This window comes from Haliotis cracherodii, unplaced genomic scaffold (genome assembly GCF_022045235.1).
Source record: "Haliotis cracherodii isolate W230 unplaced genomic scaffold, xgHalCrac1.p SCAF_2, whole genome shotgun sequence".
Lineage (NCBI taxonomy): Eukaryota > Metazoa > Mollusca > Gastropoda > Lepetellida > Haliotidae > Haliotis > Haliotis cracherodii.
Window position 1 is genome coordinate 50,950,040 of NW_027266275.1, and position 18,875 is coordinate 50,968,914.

At 42.2% G+C, this 18,875-nt stretch overlaps 2 protein-coding genes and 2 pseudogenes across 2 annotated transcripts; all 4 read left to right on the forward strand.

The window, feature by feature from the left end:
- The first annotated feature begins 311 nt into the window (after window positions 1-311).
- Window positions 312-14,624, forward strand: LOC139469226 (uncharacterized). Its single transcript, XM_071251363.1, has 2 exons — window positions 312-399; window positions 13,026-14,624. The coding sequence occupies exon 2, from the start codon at window positions 13,068-13,070 to the stop codon at window positions 14,088-14,090; it is 1,023 nt and encodes a 340-aa protein (XP_071107464.1). The 5' UTR covers window positions 312-399; window positions 13,026-13,067; the 3' UTR covers window positions 14,091-14,624.
- Window positions 5,529-6,683, forward strand: LOC139467656 (uncharacterized). The gene has a single exon (XM_071249178.1). The coding sequence runs from the start codon at window positions 5,529-5,531 to the stop codon at window positions 6,681-6,683; it is 1,155 nt and encodes a 384-aa protein (XP_071105279.1).
- On the forward strand, window positions 7,533-10,291 carry LOC139467657 (uncharacterized; annotated as a pseudogene).
- On the forward strand, window positions 10,480-11,007 carry LOC139467658 (uncharacterized; annotated as a pseudogene).
- Window positions 14,625-18,875: the final 4,251 nt, after the last annotated feature.

An 18,875-nucleotide genomic window follows, 5' to 3' on the forward strand; every position in this document is an offset into this window, starting at 1 on the left:
AACCAGAATCAAATGCTCACTTGCTACTTGAATGAACATATGCACACAAAAATAGAAAAATAGCAATACAAAAACCAGAAATGTTCTAAATACTGAAACCCCAAAAGACACGTATGCCCTGCTCACAGCCATTCAGATGAGCTACCGCTAACCACTTGATCAACTTCAACAACAATGGAATATTGACTACTTGGTTTCACGTGTCGTTGGTATCCATATTTCTATAGCTACGATTTTCTGTAGCTGGTAACAGCGTCCTGTCAGCAATAACACTTTAAATGCAGTTTGCTGTACAATTTAAGGTAACAGCTGTTACAGGTACTTGTCACTGGCAAACATCGTCTCGCTAGATCTGCTGCTTTGGACTTCACTTGCTTTAGGACCACAGTATCACAGAAAGTAAGTTACTGTTTCATATCTGAGTTACGTGTTTAGTTATCTATGCCCACTGTGAGTATCAACTAGAAACAGGTTCTCCGGTTCAAATAATTTAGACATACAGATCCTATCGGGACTGCTGTATTTGGGGAACAAAAGTCACCGAACATTCCGAGCAACGAGACAAGCGATACAACGACGCAAGACGATACGCATACATGCATGCTGTTATTCATTTATTTATTTATTTATTCTACTATCTGAAGAGTTTCAACATTTCCAATTTACAGAAATATCACATTAGATATAATTCAATTCTATATACGCTAATTGAGTAAGTATATTCTTATTTCGCAGATACAGTAACGTTTGAAATAAGGCAACATCCAAGCATCTGCTGTGTGTAGTTATGAATATCGGGACCCTAGGCCTACTATCCAGGCTTAACGTAATGGGAACACGGCTGTTTAGAGATGCGTCCACTAGGCGTATCAGAAAGCTATAACTGTGAGTTCGAATCCCAGTACTATACCAAGATTATGGGGTTCACCAAGTGGATAAGTCTAGGACACGCATTACCTCGGCCCTTCATCCGACTCCAATCTGATAGGCTGTGAAATATCTGAAATACTCTTCAAAGCGGCGTTAAACCAAACTCACTTATTCATGCTATCTCTTTTGCCTAGATCAACCGTCGTCGAATACCCGACAACCCCCTAAACCACAGACTTATCTTCGGACGCTTTTGCGTTATCGCACTTTGTTAAAATATGGAAAATATGCTGTAATAAATAAAAGCGCGACAATGTGGAAACGCGACGACGGTGATCAGTTGGACACTAAGTGTATGCATAATTATGAAAACACGTTATCATCAATACACAGTGTATGTTATATGAGCCAGGCAATAACAATACCTCAGTTAGACACAGAAACCAGTAATCATTTTGTCATTATATTTCAACACATGTATATGTGTTCACACATTCTATTCGCTACTACAGCGATAGGACATATTGAGTGAATAGGCTTGTTCCCTCAAATCACCAAATATAGTTTAATGTAAAAAACAACAACTATGGCGCATGTTGAAATGTGTCGACACTGCAGAGGACCTCTTGACTACACGTGCGTTTAGGGATAGTTAATGAGATACGTAAGGAAGACAGAAGGGGTCATCTACTCATTTATTTTGTATCTTTATGTTTGCAAGTGTCTCGGGTAACACAGAAGCACGTACGCGAAACGATTCATTATGGTGGTTGATTAGAGATATCCACGCTATATCGTGACAAAGCAATAGTATACGTAGCGATATCATACGATGTAGCCAAACGTGAAATAGTAATAAAACGCAACGATATGGCGATAGCACGACACGACATGGAGAAAGCACGACACGACATGGAGATAGCACGACACGACATGGGGATAGCACGACACGACATGGAGATAGCATGACACGACATGGAGATAGCACGACACGACATGGAGATAGCACGACACGACATGGGGATAGCACGACACGACATGGGGATAGCACGACACGACATGGAGATAGCACGACACGACATGGGGATAGCACGACACGACATGGGGATAGCACGACACGACACGACATGGGGATAGCACGACATGGGGATAGCACGACACGACATGGAGATAGCACGACACGACATGGGGATAGCACGACACGACATGGGGAAAGCACGACACGACATGGGGATAGCACGACACGACATGGGGATAGCACGACACAACATGGGGATAGCACGACACGACATGGAGATAGCACGACACGACATGGAGATAGCACGACACGACATGGGGATAGCACGACACGACATGGAGATAGCACGACACGACACGACATGGGGATAGCACGACACGATACGACATGGGGATAGCACGACACGACATGGGGATAGCACGACACGACACGACATGGGGATAGCACGACACGACATGGAGATAGCACGACACGACATGGGGATAGCACGACACGACATGGGGATAGCACGACACGACACGACATGGGGATAGCACGACACGACACGACATGGGGATAGCACGACACGACATGGAGATAGCACGACACGACATGGGGATAGCACGACACGACATGGGGATAGCACGACACGACACGACATGGGGATAGCACGACACGACACGACATGGGGATAGCACGACACGAAATGGAGATAGCACGACACGACATGGGGATAGCACGACACGACATGGGGATAGCACGACACGAGGTGACGATAACACGATACCACATTGGATATGGTAACGCGATACGTCGAAATGGCGATACGGCGACAAAGCGATATTGCGATATGGCGCTATTGCTCAGTCGCCATTTGCGAAATATACTGAACCAAATTAAAAACTTCACAATCCTAAAATTTTAACATTTTGACCAGTATTCATTGTGGGCTCTTATTGTGTATTTAAACAGTAATGGCCACGTATTGTCTTCAGATAACACCCATTTCTGTGCAGGTGAATCGATCAAAATCATGTGCACAGCACTATAGTGCCAAAAGTGGTTTTGACGTGCAACTGGTCACGTGGCCATAATACCGCACGTGTTTTAAGCCATACTTGTTAGCAGTCATTAACAAAAAAAGAAAAACACAAGAAAACAAAAGTCTTTACGGCCATTTGTCATGCCACGCCTTTCAAATGTTCAACGTGAAGGTGTCATCGGCATGTTGCAGACGGGAACGTCCGTAGCTGAAGTCGCAAGGACGATGGGTTGTAGTCGACGGACTGTTTATGATTTACAGGCGCATCTACAGCAAACGGGTACCACCGCTGATCGCCCTCGGCCAGGTCGGCCACGTGTGACGTCACATGCAGAGGATCGCCAGATTGTTTTACGTCACCTCTGTAACCGATTTTAGTCGGCCACATCAACCAGAAATGAACTGTTAAGGGGTAGACCGAGTGCGCAAACTGTTCGAAACCGTCTAAGAACTGCTCACCTTCAAGCACGACGGCCATACTGCGGGCCGATTCTGACTCAATTACACAGACGTCAACGTCAATTGTGGGCAGGTTTAGGAGAAACCCTCCACATCATTGCGCTGCCACAGTTATTTCTGTTGGGTCACCCATCAGTTCAGTACAGAATAAATCACTGTACTCAACGTTGTACTCATACTGTAAACATGGACAAAATATGGACAAGTTGTAGTTTTTAAAAAATACGTTGGTGACTTATCAATAACAGAAAAAATGGCATTATAAAGGAAAACCCCGAAGATGTTTCATTTTATAAAAACGTATATTTTACAAGACGATAAATGTGGCGTTCAACTACAAACAAGAAGATAAACTTGGTCAAATAATACACGTCAAATTGCATTGCCAAAACAAATTTAGTGAATATATTAAAATGTCTTAGAGTTTGTGACAATATTACATGTGATGTTTACTTTTAGATTTTAGATTAAAAAAAAGCCGGATTCAGTTGTATGGATCCGATATGCGGGGCCTGGAACATTTGGATGTTATTGAAAAGGTACATGTGCATGGAAAAAGATTTTGGTGTAAAATCTAGCATACAAAATTCAAGGGGACATGGTTATTATGGTAGGGTTCTCTTTTATCTCTATAGTTATTTAAGGTTATGAAAATCTGGGTCAGTTTACTCACTACGATTCTCTAGTAGATGTTATAATATGATTCTTCTCTAAAAGTTATAATATACCATGCAAAAATAATATGGGGCCATTTTGTTTTGAGGTGAAACTTCAGGAAAACACACCAATGTCTGACAATGAAGTAAGTGATGCATTTCGCAAGACCATGTCCGAAGAAATCATGCTCCAAACACAACATTGTGACAGTCACGAAGCACGTGACCCCGGACAGTACGTGAAAGAGGCGGTATGCCAGATTGACCATTGTCACTCAGATTCGGTTGTGAGCAGACACATATTGTTTTCTTGGAACCACACGCTCAAAGGCACTTTATTAAACAAATATAACCATTAAGGAAGCAACAGCATTGATCATGCGACGTTTGCAACATGCTGAACGTTCACGTGCAATAGGCATGTTGCAGATGGGCACACGTCAGTCTTTCATCAGCAGATTGTGGGCCCGATACCACCAAACACATAACGTAGATGATGGATGCCGCTCTGGACGCCCAAGGGCAACAACTCCAGCCCAGGACAAATTTGTCAGAACGATGGCGTTAATATATCGGCTGCCAACTGTCTTTCGGATGGACCGGTCAAGGGACCGGTTGCAACAGTCAGCTGGTGTATGAGTACGTGCCCAGACGGTGAGAAGATGCCACTCGCTTGCACGGCGTCCACGTGTCATGAGACAACTTCCTGCACGTCATTTGAATCAGAGTCAGTAGGGTAGTGAACGTCATACTCGACGTGGGGCTAATGTCACGTTTACTGACGAATCGAAGTTCACTCGCTACTTCCATGGCCGAAGGAATCGAGTTTGGAGACGTTCCAATGAACGTTTTATTGTCGTTAACGTCTTACTGCATGATCGTTTTGGGGGTGGGTCCAAAATGGTATGCCCCACTCATAGTGCCATTTGCACAAAGTGATGGGCAAGTTTCATTTTTCAAGATGATAATGCACATGCTCATCGTGACAGGAATGTGACCCAATTCCTCCGACAGCAAAACATATAAGTCATGCCAAGGCCATCACTGAGTCCTGACCTTTCCGTCGTTGAACCACTCTCAATAAACTCAATGAATGTTATCGTCCCTGTTTTGCAACAGATCCATCGACACCGACGCTTGTGTTGGTGTCATACCTTACAACCTTGGAATTTGAGAAACTGGACTACGTGAGTTCAGAGACGTGACGTCAACGTCAGAACACTTCCACACTCCCACAACTGACCAACTCGTTACAAGCAGAATGGCGCAGAATTCCGCAGGAGATGCAGAGCCGTGATTGCTGCCCGGGGCGGTCACACGAAATAGTGCGTTCAACGCAACCTTGTGGTCTTAAGTGGCATGACAATGAACATTTTTTAATGCCTGTGTACAACGCCAACATATGACTATCAAGCTCCAAAATTTCATATTTGTATCTATGATATTGAATTAAATATAAGAGCTCCGAGAAAAGAATGAAATTGGCCCAACCCTCCACAAGAAGATGACTGTCCCTCACCCCAAGCCACCCTACGCCAGAGCCACCATCAAGGTCCACAAACAGCCAGTCAAAGTCCGCCTCCTAGTCTGCTCAAGAAAAACTGTCCATTACAACACTGCCCAGTACCTAGCCCGCCTTCTTGCCCCTCTGGGGAAAACTGCTAAATCATTCATCACTGACTCCACAGAATTCTGCAGAAAGATAAGCACCATCACCGAGCCAGGCACACTCGTCAACTATGATGTGGTAGATCTCTTCACAAATGTACCCAGAGACGAAGCCCTATCCATCCTCAGAAGAAGAATTGAAGCAGTATACCCGGACCTTGACACCCATCTATCTATAGACAGCATCATCAAACTTATAACCTCTTGCATTACCTCCACCTACTTCACCTGGCAAGACAAGATCTACCAACAGACACATGGACTTCCCATGGGTTCCCCGCTGTCCCCTATCATCACAGAAATCTACATGACGGACCTAGAAGAAACCGCCCTCCATAGATCACCTATCACCCCCCTCTGCTGGTTTAGGAGAGTCGACGACACTTTTGTTATTCTCCAACCTGACCATGACCCCAAGACCCTCCTCAACAACCTGAATGCCCAACACCCCAGGATGCAGTTCACTATGGAAGAAGAAGCTGAGAGACAACTACCATTCCTAGATGTAAGAGTACAGAAAGATCCCGATAACAAACTACAAACCAGTGTCTACCGTAAACCCACCCATACGGATCAGTATCTGCACAATTCCTCTAACCACCCACCACAAATCAAGAGAGGAATCATCGCCACCTTAGCCCGGCGTGCTGTCAACATCTGTTCCACGCCACAACAGCTAAAAACTGAACTCAACCACCTCCGCCATGTATTCACTAACTTCAACAATTACCCTACCAGCCTAGTTGAACAAACAATCAACAGCATCCTCAGCCCTAGAGAGCGGCCTCCACGACAACAGACAGCCCCGTTTGTCATCAGTCTTCCCTACATAGGAACAGTCAGCCACCAGATCCGCAGACTGCTCAAACACCACGCCAACATTGATACAGTATTCCAGAGAGGCAGGACAATCCAGAACATCCTCAGCGCCAATGGCAAGCCCCCTACATCTAAGAAAGAAGACCCAGCTGGAGCCGTATATCACATATAATGTGACTGTGGCGACTCCTATGTAGGAGAAACATCCAGGCCCCTACCCATTAGAATAAAACAACACAAGGCCTCAGTACAAAAAAAATGACTCAAAATCAGCCATCTCCGACCACACCCAAACCCACCCCCATCACAACATCCAGTGGAACAACATCAAGATCCGGCCAACAACCAATCAGACTACAAAATCAGGAAACTCCTAGAAGCCATCTACATCAAAAGGATCCAGCCAGCAATGAACAGAGACCAAGGCTATTACATCCCGCCTGTTTACCATCACCTAATTGCTAAATCCCTTTGTCCATCCAATTAATACAGTGGCTTCCATCATCTCCATCAGTCTGCTTGTTTACTCTGCTTGTATACTCTGTGTTCATTAGTCATCCACTGGCTTCCAATTAGCTTAATCACCTCTCTGTGTCCATCAACTAGTCACTGTAACAACTTAGATGTTAATAAGTGTATATATACCTATGTTGTTTAGCCCTATCCATCACTTGCTTGATAAAGGTGTTAGGATCTACACCGAAACGTCGCACTAATTGTAATAAAGAAGTTGTTCATCCATAGAACTCGTCTTACTTCATCACTCCAACTTCTAAATGCCACTCAAAGAAGTTAATCACGTAGTGTTCGAGATTCCATGAGATTGTAATGCGCATGCGCGACTCAGTGCAAACCGCTTTTTTAGTGAGTGCAGACGCATCTTAGAGTTGGGACAATTTTCAACTCATCTGCTATCAAACATTGTATAATTACACTGTACTGTCATAGTATCTTGACAGAGTTCAGTTATTATTATACACTTGCTACTGAGTAAGCGGATAATAAGCTCGAAACTTTCCACATGTCAAAACAAATTGAGGTCGTGTTGAAAAGTCCCCGTCCTGTCGACGTGGGTGTGTCTAAGTCCTCTAAAGGGAAACAAAATGCCACTAAATCCCCTAAACCAGCAACATCGACGGCTTCTGTCACTTCCCAAGCAGATCATACTTCCCCTCTTCGCCCTCATTCGCCCTCATTGACGCAAGATGAACGACACATGGAAAAGATGATGTCTGATTTTGAAGGCAGAATTGACACCCTTACACAAGATTACGCTCACGACGACGATCAGACTTTTATATAATTATGAGGATGATTATTATATTCCGCCAAGTCAGGCACATACTGCAAAATCTACTGTTGACATAGCAACAGAACTACTCAGTGGGGAGGAAGTCGTGCATGGCCATGACGAAATCAGGGCCTATCCTTTCGGGTTGTAAAACTCATCAGATACACTCTGCCGATTACTACGGCTGATGGGGACCCAACTGACCCCAAACTGAACTGAATTTGTTAATCATGTATTCACTACCAAGTTGGATGACCCTGTCATCGCACAGAAACTAAAAATCGACCATAGCGGTGACAAATACACTGAACAGTTTAATTGCTCACAAGCAAGAGGTGCCAGCCACTTTGTTCAGAGATATTGTTTCCAAGTTGAATGACTCAGGATGTCGGCTTATATCCATAGAGAAATATACCTCAGAAGGAAGGAACTGATAAAACCACAGTTGAATGATCATTATCATGCACTGTGTACCCCACGTGACCCCACGTGACCCCACAAGATTATGTATTCAGGGAGGGTGTGGCCAAACACTTGAAAGACTTGAAAGCTATGTCAACTCGACTTGGCCACAAGGCTGCGAGCTATGGACATAGAAGAGGCCGTGGTTGGTATAGATATCAACCCTATCCATATGGTGGTAATAGTTGGGCGAGAGGCAGAGGCAGATACTTCCATGGTACACCTTTTTAAATGAACGGCAGAGGCCGCTGGAACAAGTTCTCCGAAAAAAGAGAAGTAGACCAAGCAATAGATGGCTGTACACAGACAACAGATGATAGCCAGGTATGTGAGTACCTTACTATGTATGACTGCTCAAATGTTGATTTTATGGCTGGTCGATTATCTTCATGTTCACACGAGTGGAGAAACTAACAAAGGATCCTTTTATATTGAATGTCATAGAGGGTCTCAGAATTGTTTTTCTTTATAGAAAAGCCAAAACAATTGTTTGAACCTCATCAAATTAGATTTACAGGAAAGTACTATCATTAGTGACGAAATTCAAATCTTACTCAAACGTTCAAATGTTATTGAACCGGCAGAGGAGACTGCTGATCAGTTTCAAATATTTTTATTAGAAAGAAGAGTAGTGGAAAATACAGACTAATATCAAATTTGAAACAGCTCAATGAATATGCTCAATATCACCTTTTTAAAATGGAAAGCTTGCAGAATGTGTTGGATATGATCACTTCTAATGTCTCGGGGCATCCGTAGATTTGACAAATGCCTACTACTCAGTTGATTTCCCTGTTGCAAACAAAACATATCTCAGATTTACATGTATGCCGAATGGCTTAGCTTGTGCCCCTCGTGTATTCACTAAGATACTGAAACCAGTCTATTCCTATCTCAGGTGTCAAGGTAATTAATGCCTCGGATATATTGATGATTCTTTCACTCAAGCAACAGAAAAAGAAGACTGTTCAGTTTCAGTATGTGAAATGTCAAGAGCCTTCAGTTCACTTAGCTTTACAGTTAAAATTGAGAAATCTGTTTTAGAACCATCCACTAGGATAAAATTTCTCGTTTTCCACATTGACTCATAAAAATGACAGTGGCTTTACCAGATGACAAAGCTCAGGTTATCAAAACTTAAAGCAATTTAGTATTGACTCAGCAACAATGCTCTGTAAGGAGAGTGGCTCAGTTACTAGGTCTATATGTAAGCACATTCCATGCTGTCAATTTCGGACCACTGCGTTACAGACAATTAGACAGGGAAAAAACAGAGACACTTCAAGATAATTATGGTGACTTTGATACGATGATGGTATTATCAGATGAAGCAAAGCAGGAAATAAAATGGTGGAAGGACAATGCCATGGGTGCTGAGAAACACATTACAACTTCCTCCGAGCCAGATATGGAAATAAAAACTGATGCTAGTCTATTAGGATGGGGGGCTTGTAAACTACAAGAAGTCTGTAGGAGGGCGTTGGCCACTCCAGGAGAAGCAGCTCCATATGAATGCTTTGGAAATGAAAGCTGTCTGTCTAGACCTTCAAACTTTCTCCCTGACTGAGTCCTTTGAAGGAAAACATAAAAGGTTTATAATGATCTTACAAGGGAAATTTGGTTTTGGTGTATAGAACATAGAGTGTGGTTGACAGTGGCTCATGTGCCGGAACTGACAAATGTTGAAGCTGACAGGGCATCAAGAAATTTTTCTGAGCAAACTGAGTGGTATTTGGACATAACGGTGTTTCAGAAAATTCGGTGTGAATCCAGCCATAGATATGTTTGCTTCGCGTTTAAACACAAAGCTTCCACGTTTTGTCAGTTGGCTGCCGGAGCCTGAAGCCAAAGCTGGAGATGCTTTCAGTTTGTCATGGTCAAAAGAGCTAAGAGGCATTTCTTCAGACGCAACCAGTGTCATCCTCAGTTCGTGGCGTCCCGGCACCAGGAAGCAGTACGCTACATATATCCGGAAATGGAGACTCTTTTGTTGTAAAAAGAAATTTGATTTCCTGGACAACATCTAGGGCAGGTGTTGGACTTTTTTATGTGTTTATTGAACCAAAAACTTTGTTACAGTTCTATCCACACAGCACGATGTGCGTTATCAACATTTATTGAATTGGACAACAGACCTTGTGGATCACACCTTGCAGTGTGTCGGTTTCTGAAGGGTATTTTCGAGATGGTGCCACCAAAACAATGTTATACAGAGATGTGGAGTATGACAGATGTTTTGCGTTTTGTTCAGAAGCTTACACCGCTGAAAGATTTATCTTTAAACTTTTTGGCTATCAAGTTAGTAATGTTGCCTTCATTAGTGCCTGCCCAGAGAGGTAAGACCTTACACTTGTTAGATATAGGTCTTATGGCAAGGAGTCAGGATGATACTTTGTTTACATTTCATATTGACAAACTAGTCAAGCAGTCTAATCCAGGTAGATTACCTGAACCAGTTGAAGTCAGGGCCTATTCTCATGACGAGTCACTTTGCCCACTGAACACTTTGAAGTGTTACCTCAGCAGAACTGAGAGCATCAGAGGATCGGTTACACAACTCTTTATAACTTACATTAGGCCTCACAATGCAGTCAAGAGACACACTGGCGAGATGGATAAAACTCGGACTTCATAAGTCTGGTGTGGACATTCAGGTATTTAAAGCCCATAGTGTTCGTGCTGCCTCCACCTCTGCAGCGAGGTGTGCATCTGTACCCATTTCAAACATTTTGGAAAAGGCTAATTGGTCATCAGAGAGAACATTTGCCACATTCTATCACAAGCCTATTGTAGAGGACAGAGGTCTGTGAACCGGCAGTGTTAGACACTGTGAATGAGTAAATATTGCAGGTTGGAAAAGGTAGCAGGACTTGTCAGCCAATGCAATGTACTTTTAAGTCAGTGTACACAATTCTTATGTGTGAGTTATGATGTTTACGTTATTAAACGAGACTTACCTGTAAGTTGAAGGTTGACTGTGGTCTTTAGTAATATAGGGATTACATCCCCCCCCCCCCTTTTTTCTGGGTATAAGTAATATGTTCTGATACACACTCGTACTTTAAAATTTGACTCTCGCATGCGCATTTCAATCTCGTGTAATCTCTCCATTACTAAAGAGTAGCTGATAGAGCCACAGTCAACCTTCCAACTTACAGGTAAGTCTCGTTTAACTTTTAGATTTTCAGTGATTCATTTATACTTTTCACCATGATTTCACATGATCCTTTTACACAAAATTTAATTTGCTTTGTCTGGTAATCGAGACTGGTTATTTTCTGACTTTGACGTTTTATATACATTTTGTGTCGACACCAAAGGCTGGAAATTGTGCTCTTTGACATATCTGGAATATTCTGGCTGCAGTCGACCTCATTTCTTCTGCTTTGTGACAACCCTTATTTTACATTGCAGAATAACCCTTCAAGTAACAATGTTTACATAAAAGGTTACGGATCAATACTTATTGTAATTTATTTTTTCAATAAGAGTTAAAGTCACAGATAATTTATTTTTTTTACATTTAGGGTTATCACCGTGAAATAATACTTAGCGACAGTCATGAAACTTCACAGGTTCAATTGATCGTTACACATTGCCTGGATGTGCACGTGACTAATAATGGTGAGGTTCCCCCTCTACAACAACCACCTGGCTGCTGTATGCAGGTTTTATATAAGGGGTCATGAGTCCTCATTCCTTTAACCGATCAAGTTACTGTAGTACAAAGATGTACGTTACGATACTCTACAAGGAAGCCTCATTTCCGTTGCTATCGGAAAAAAAAGATAATGGAGGCCTCTGATGGTTAAATTGTAGACATTGTCCGATTGCGATTGATATGTATGTGTTATGGAACCCCAACCACAATGCTATAGGTTCTAAGAAAATTTAGTTACTATGGCCGTTGAATGGTTAAAACTGAAACACTTGCATTTTTATTAGTTGTCAGCTACATATTACTTGTATACAAAATCTTATTTTTTGTGAAGATTGTACTTAAAAGTATAAGGATTAATTTGGATGGTGGATTTTGATTATTGGAGTGACAACGAACATAACAAAATAGGCTTATCATTAACCGTTTGGCGGTCTTTTGAGAGTATACTATATCTTTGGTTGTCACACCATAACCTAATCCACCATCCAAGTCTTAGAAATGACGTCACAATAGGACACCACACGGCTGGATTGTGTGGTCATCCAGGAAAAGTCGCATCGTTGTATTCCATTGTACAAAAAGAAGGGTTTTGTCGGTCATCTTGTTGGTTGAGATTTACGCCAAATATGTGCCCTTTTGAATTAGGAATGCCAATAATTGATTATCGTGAGTGTATATTATGCAGTTAAATGTTGTGCATATAAAATAATAATAAATAAAAAGCAATTTTGAGATGTTCCAGTCAAAGAAAATCACTAAGTAAAACAATACTTTTTTGTAAAAGTTACGACGTCCCCAATAAAATTATTACGGTAAAAAGTAAGGATACGAGATCCGTCGTTTAATGCGTAAACGCAACCGTAAACATGGTCAGGGTCGATGACATGGTTGATTGAACCTAATTGTCATTGTACCCCGACAGCATGGAGCGTCGGACTTAATATAAATTACTGGCTACTGCAGATTCGATTATTTACAGGCCGATGTCATATAGCTCAAATATTTCCGAGGGCGACGTTAAGAAAAATAAAACAATCAAACCCTACATGAGCGACATCTAAAGCAATTTGGTGTGAATGTTTTTCTTATCTATGTTTCAGATTTGCTCTTGAAACCTCAGACGAAATCGCCTTAAACCAACAATGTCATACTTGCGTCAGTTGTCTCTGGTCACCATCGGTGCCGCCATCATGTTGATCTTTGAGCACGTCACCCTACCCTACTTTTCATATTCGATGATTGATAAGAGCATGTTTGAATCCTCGAAGTACAGTCAAAGTCCGCGCAAATCTCCAAAGAATATACATAGCAACGCTCGTGCTAGTCTTGGTAAAACTAAAGTGTACAGATTCAATGGCAGTCACATCCAGCAACTTCCTGAGTTCTGCACGTGGACTGTTCACGTTGACTGTGTTCCCTTAAAGACGCCATCAGGAGAGACGCCAATCCATATACATGATTTAGCGGTTGACAAGTGGGTGTCCAAAGAATTAAAATATAATGGAGTATGGGAATCTAACAACATCAAGCTTATTTTGTCAGAACTGAAAAAAGACCCCGAGCTTGGTTTCATGGACCTAGGATCCCATGTTGGCGCCTTCTCCCTGTCTGTGGCTAAGTTCGGGAGGAAGGTGGTATCCGTGGATCCGCTCATAGAGAACGTCCAGCGACTTTGTAAGTCCATCCAAAAGGGGGGATTTACAGACAGGATGACAATTGTGTTCAATCCTCTAGGCGCAGATCATTCTTTCGTGAATTTCAAGCCTATTTCAGACAATCTTGGGGGGACAAGCGTTATTGCTTCGTCTGGGTCTCCCTCCATATCACCTTGCGATGAACCAGCTAATTCTTACACTATAACACTTGATGATACATTACCATACCTTCCATTCAAGAAAGCAGTTTTAAAAATGGACATACAAGAGTATGAATATTATGCTCTCACTGGTGCTGGCAGATTTTTCAAGGAGATCGAAGTTCCAGCAATTCTAATGGAATGGGTCCTCATGAAATCAGACATCAATGGTAAAAATCTGGTAGATTTATTATCAAATTGGAATTATTCTGCATACGAGCCAATTATTGGAGGCAAGAAACTCGACACAAATCAATTCTTGAGTTGGCCGTATGATGTGCTATGGAAGAAGGACAAGCTGGAGCAGTAGGACACCAGGACATACCATCATTTTTTTCAAATTGTTCATGAATTTGATTATTATATTATACAACTTTGCTATCAATGACTTTTCGGTGCTAATTTGTATATGTATTTCTTAACAAGGAGGCAAGTGTGAATTAGAAAGGTATACTACGCTTTATCGGGACACATGTGGACGATAGATATATGAGAAACCTTATTTGTCAAAACACTGTAAACATACTTTGAGACATATTAGAAAGGTGAAACTTGGCAAAACTGATCATCAAGTTTGAAATTAAAGTGTCAAATGTTCTTGAAGTCAAACACAACACTAGTCTATGAGAAAATGGCATCACAAGTCAGTATCTCGTGTGTCCGCCATATGCATTGATGACTGCTGGTCAACGTCAATACATGGAATGGATGAGGCGGTTGATGAAGGCCATAGGCACTTGAGCCCACACTCTGAGGAACGCCTGACGCAGTTCAGCTGCAGTTGTCGGCCTTGGTCGGACGTCATTCCGCCGTTTTTTAACCTCGTCCCTCAATGGGATTTAAATCGGGACTGAGGGCAGGCCACTGCACGGTTCTGATGTCATTCTGCTGGAGGAAGTCTCTTGTTGCTCTCGCAGTGTGGGCACGGGCGTTTTCATGCTGAAACTCGTGGTTGCGGCGACGTGCCAAATGAGGTATGGCGTGTGGCCTCAAGACCACCCCACAAGCTTCCGAATAACGTTTCCCACGGCGTCGCCAGTCTCTCTCTCTCTCTCTCTCTCTCTCAATGGGTCTCAGAGAGAGACACAGAGAGAGAGAGACTGACTGACATATAATACTACACGGGAGTCAACCACAGACTGACACGTTGTACTTCACGGGAGTCAACCACAGACAGACACATTGTACTATATGGGAATCAACCACAGACTGACACATTGTACTACACGGGACAAAGGGGGGCGTTGGCTTGACGGAGATAGCCGAACACGAGACTGGAATCTTGCAATACAGCGTATTGTGACGTGGGACCCATCAACTCACGTGCATCGGGTTACCATGGACTAGTCTGTTGGAATTAATGTGTCACAATTTCATATAATTCATGGCACTGAAACAAACACATACAACATGTTTTAATAGTGATCGCAACAAATCAATTATAGCTCCATCACTTTTAATGTCTACACCCGAACCAATCTCGGCATGTAACTACACGTCAGACATAGGAACGAACTAAATACAAGTACAAATGCTTGGTTGCCATCGTATCCCAATTGTGTAGATGATGTTCGTAATATCAATCACTGGACCGTCTGGTCCTGACTGGATTATTTACAGACTGTCGTCATAGAGCTGGAACATTGATGATTGCGGCGTTAAACAACAAACAAAGCAGTTCTTTCTTATCTAACGGGTTTCCAGCACACTAGAATATACTTTCATGACGCACGCACACACGCTCACATACATTCACCACTAATCGTGAATATATCTGTCAGGACGCATTGTTCCTCTGTATGGTTTGTAACAACCCTTAATGTAAAAATTACTCTTAATGTAAAAATGTTTACATTAAGGGTTACGCGTTAACTCTTCATGTAAATAGATTTACATTAAGAGTAACAACCCGCAACCCTTAATGTAAAAATTATTTTTTTTACATTAAGGGTTAATATCGTACATATCGCCCCTTAATGTAATATATTCTTATAAACAAAGTTTGATTGGAAATATAGGATACTTTTTGCTATTTTCACGATTTTAATTGTTTTTGCTCGGTTTCTTGCAATTATTCGCTAGAAGCGACAGCCTGAGAAACTGACTTTGCTGAGATCTGAGAATAAGAGGTGCTGTTATAAGAATGACAGCCTCGTCATTGAGGACATCAATATCAGTACGATATAGGATACTTTTTGCTATTTTCACGATTTTAATTGTTTTTGCTCGGTTTCTTGCAATTATTCGTCATAAGCGACAGCCTGAGAAACTGACTTTGCTGAGATCTGAGAACAAGAGGTGCTATTATAAGAATGACAGCCTCGTCATTGAGGACATGCCAGCTTCTACTCTGCAAGGTGATGAGTTGTCGCAATCGGCTCCATTCGCAGATCGCGACTCAAGTGGAACATCGTCAACTGTGGATCAGGAGCGGGTGCTGCCGTCAAGGTCGAAGGTTATGCAAAAGCATATCTTACATTGCAAGGAATATACAAGATATAACCAACAAACTGTCCGACATTGGCTTTGTTTCTTTTGTATCTGAAAATTGTATTTGAAACATAGTCAAAAGAATATTACTTTAGTGGCAGTTTTTGTTTACCAGCCACAAAGGTCCATGTTCGGAAGGTATTCGGGAGGAATACTTTTGATAAAAATATTCACTGGTAAGATATGTCATTGATGTTCGATACAGAGAACATATTTTTACTATTCTGTTGGATAAAAGTATGTTTGGTTTCAGTAGAGCTACATTATGCTTTGTTTACATATATCCAGCCGGGGAGATCGTCCTGGTATGATAACAAAGTTAGACAAAATGGGATAGAGATTTTGCTGGGGTATTTTATTGAGTACCTAGCTGTTTTCATCATTGTACTTGGATTTGTTTGTTTGTTTGGTTGTTTGTTGTTTAACGCCGCACTCAGCAATATTCCAGCAATATGACGAGTCTGGACCAGACAATCCAGTGATTAATATCATAAGCATCGATCCATGCAATTGGGATCAATGACATGCATCAACCAAGTCAGCGAGCCTGACCACCCGATACCGTTAGTCGCTTCTTACGACAAGCATAGTCGCCTTTCACGGCAAGCGTGGGTTGCTGAAGACCTATTCTACCCCGGATCTTCACGGGTCCACTCGAATGGAATAAACACACGTTTTCAAATTGTGTGCATGCATTAAATACATGTAACTACATTCTGTGAGAAGGACACAAGTATAACATATGGCACGAGTGATTTCAGTTACTCGGCGTGTCAGATATATATATCTGAGAGTGAAGCGCGACACGGCATGCCGTGTATGTTTACCATCAAACCTTCAAGTACGGTATCAGGCTGACACGATCATATTCAGGGTGAATCTGAGGTTCGAACCAACGATCATATGGTCCAGGCACACCTGAATAGGCAACTTTGCACGCCGCATTGCGGGGCATTATATAGACAACTGTACAGCCCTTGACCCGATATATTTATGGAGGAAGAAGTGAACATATATAGATAACGTCTCCAACTATCTGTTGTATTATAGCACGACACCGAGACAGTTTCGAGCTCGAGGTTTTACATTTTAAACCAAAACCGATGAGGAGTGTTTTAACTAATTCGTGAACCGTCTAAATGCAAGAAATACCTGAAAGACATCCGATATAAAACGAATGGCGGGCGAGAGAAAGAGCACATGCACCATGCAGACAACTGAAGTCCTTTTTATCACGTGCCTCGGTTGTTCTACGGGAAACGAGTTGGTTAAAATACTAAACATTGTCATGTATTGGTAATCAAGACTCAACAGGAGAGCTCATCTGACTAAGTTTATTCAGCCATGTGCTCATTCTAGGATCCCTCAAAAGTTGCACAGGCAAACTCAACTGAATGGTTGTAATGAAAAGTGGGAATTCACTGAAATACATCACATCCCTTTCCTTTCTGACTTTTGAATAAGCTGGTTATTACCAAAACTTTAGCAAACATGTAAAAGAGCATTTAAAGAAAAACAAAAGTTAACAAAATGGACGGATTACATCACTACTTTGCGATGTATCTGTTAAAGCCACTGCCTGTATAGTAAAGTTCTGCAAAAGTTCAGTGTAATGTCATTTCCCCTGAAAAGAAAGAAATTGGCCTTGATTGGAAAAGGCCCTGTGAAGTCTCTTATAATAATAAAACACTGAAAACAGATTCACACTGTGGCACTGACTAGGAAATGTTCTGTTAATGTCTATGTAACATAGTCTTTGTACTTTGCAGGTGGCACCACTATTCTTCCTCTACTTGTCTTCTGTAAGTTGTCTGTCTCTGGTAGATCTACTTGCTGACTAGTTGGGTTGACCGCAGAATCTTTCAAGTTCTCTTCGGTCGTATTGCCTGATGAAGTCTTTGTCTCCGTTCTTTCCATGTCCTCTGCTGTAGCCCTCGTTGGTTTCAAGTGTCTCCTGTTTCTGCGGTATTGACGGCCATCAGGGGTCTCCAGTACATAGGATCGAGGTGTCCCATGCTGACTCATCACTTCTGCACTCACCCACTTCTTATTAGCTGTCTTCATCATTACCGGATCACCCTGCTGAAAGGGAGATAATTCACGCCTGTTTGGGTAATATGAGAGCTGCTTCTGTTGCCTGGCTTGTAGTTTCAGCTGCATGTCCTCCCCATCCTGAGGCTTTAGCAGAGGAGTTGTCACCGGTAGTTTAGTTTTCAGTCTCCTACCTAGGAACAACTGTGCCGGGGACTTGTTCAAGCCTTCAAGTGGACTATTTCTGTAAGTCATCAGGTCTATGTATGGATCCTTTGCCTTCCGTAGCAGATTTTTTACCGTCTGTACCATGTGCTCCGCTTGTCCATTTGACTGGGGGTAATGTGGGCTGGATGTCACATGCCTGAAGCCATATGAACTTGCGAAAGCCTTGACATCAGCACTAGCATACTGAGGTCCATTGTCGCTGAAAACAATGTCTGGTATTCCATATTTGGAAAACTGGCTCTTTAATTGAGTGATTACTTGAGAGCTTGTGGTTGTTGTGAGCTTAGCGATTTCTGGCCATTTAGAGTAGTAGTCAACAGTCAGCAGATAGTGGTTGCCATTAAAT